Genomic DNA, 1,443 nt, shown 5'->3' with positions numbered 1-1,443 from the left:
TATCAAGTGTCTCCAGTGCTGATAACATAATTTTTTGCTTCTGTACTTTGTTATGACCCTACATGTGTGAAGGGGAACCCCTCATTCTGGACACACCTTCTGCACCTGCCCACTTCCTCCACATAGGTGAGCTCCCGTGGGATATCCCCGGATTAAAACTTACAGGCAGCTCCCCATTCTGCTGCACCCTATCTCCTGCAACAACGGAACCCCTCCTGATTGTACCCCGAACACTAGACACGTCCTGCGACACCTGTCTTCGTACAAAGGGGGCCACGGTCACTTACCTTGGTGAAGTAGAGCAGCCACAGTTCGTATAGCTTCTCCTTGGATGCCATCCTCCCAGTGCACGGCTCTAGGTCGGTGTCATGTCCCGGGGTAGTCCTGCTCTTCCAGGAAGGCTCAGGCTCCATGCTCCCCCATGACAGGTGCTGGGAGGTGCGAGGCACACAGGGAGGTGAACCGAGCAAACACAGCAAGGTGCTCCGAGCACTCCTCCTCCCGTGTCTGGGCTTTGTCTGGTGCCACAGCGACCCCCGATCCCCGTGGATAGTGCCGGTACTGCAGCTTGGAAGCATTATTAGCTCAGCAGGAGTGACCGGAATGGCCCTGGTTCCTAATCTGCCAAAATTACCTCTCTGCGCTATAATAACTTGTCATTGTTAACTTTCTTTAATACTATAACCAGCCAGTATTACCTTCCTTCACTATAATACACTTGCCTACATTACCTCCCTCCAATAAAATGACCTACCAGTATTGCTTTCCTGCACTACAATGACCTGCACGTATTATCTTCCTGCAATAAAAGGACCTGCCATTATTTTCTTCCTGCATTATAAATCCTGCATGTATTACCTTCCTGTACCTTGCTAACCTGTCTGTATTACTTTCCTGTACCTTATTAACCTGTCTGTATTACTTTCCTGCACTAATATAATCTTCCAGTTTTACTATCCTATACTGTTATACCCAATCAGTAATACCTACTTATACTATAATAACCTGCCAGTGTTACCTACTCATACTATAATAACCTGCCAGTGTTACATACCCATACTATAATAACCTGCCAGTGTTACCTACCCTTTCTTTATTAACCTGCCAATGTTACCCACCCATACTATAATAACCTGCCAATGTTACCTAACCATACTAAATTAACCTGCCAATGTTACCTACCCGTACTATAATAACCTGCCAGTGTTACCTACCCATGCTATAAAAACTTGCCAGTGTTACCTAACCATACTATATTAACCTGCCAATGTTACCTACCCATACTATATTACCTGCCAGTGTTACCTACCCATGCTATAAAAACTTGCCAGTGTTACCTAACCATACTATAATAACCTGCCAGTGTTACATACCCATACTATAATAACCTGTCAATGTTACCTACTCATACTATAATAACCTGCCAGTGTTACCTACCCATAC

At 45.2% G+C, this 1,443-nt stretch overlaps 1 protein-coding gene across 1 annotated transcript in view; it reads right to left on the bottom strand.

Moving 5' to 3' along the window:
* The window catches only part of NBEAL2 (neurobeachin like 2), a gene marked incomplete in the record, with an annotated part of 86,310 nt that extends 85,824 nt beyond the window's left edge, over positions 1-486 (bottom strand). The window contains 1 exon segment of the mRNA XM_072413428.1: positions 288-486. Coding sequence (XP_072269529.1) covers positions 288-413 — 126 coding nt within the window.
* Positions 487-1,443: the final 957 nt, after the last annotated feature.

The sequence above is a fragment of the Pyxicephalus adspersus genome, chromosome 5 (assembly GCF_032062135.1).
Source record: "Pyxicephalus adspersus chromosome 5, UCB_Pads_2.0, whole genome shotgun sequence".
Classification (NCBI taxonomy): domain Eukaryota; kingdom Metazoa; phylum Chordata; class Amphibia; order Anura; family Pyxicephalidae; genus Pyxicephalus; species Pyxicephalus adspersus.
This window is presented reverse-complemented; position numbering and strand designations above follow the sequence as displayed.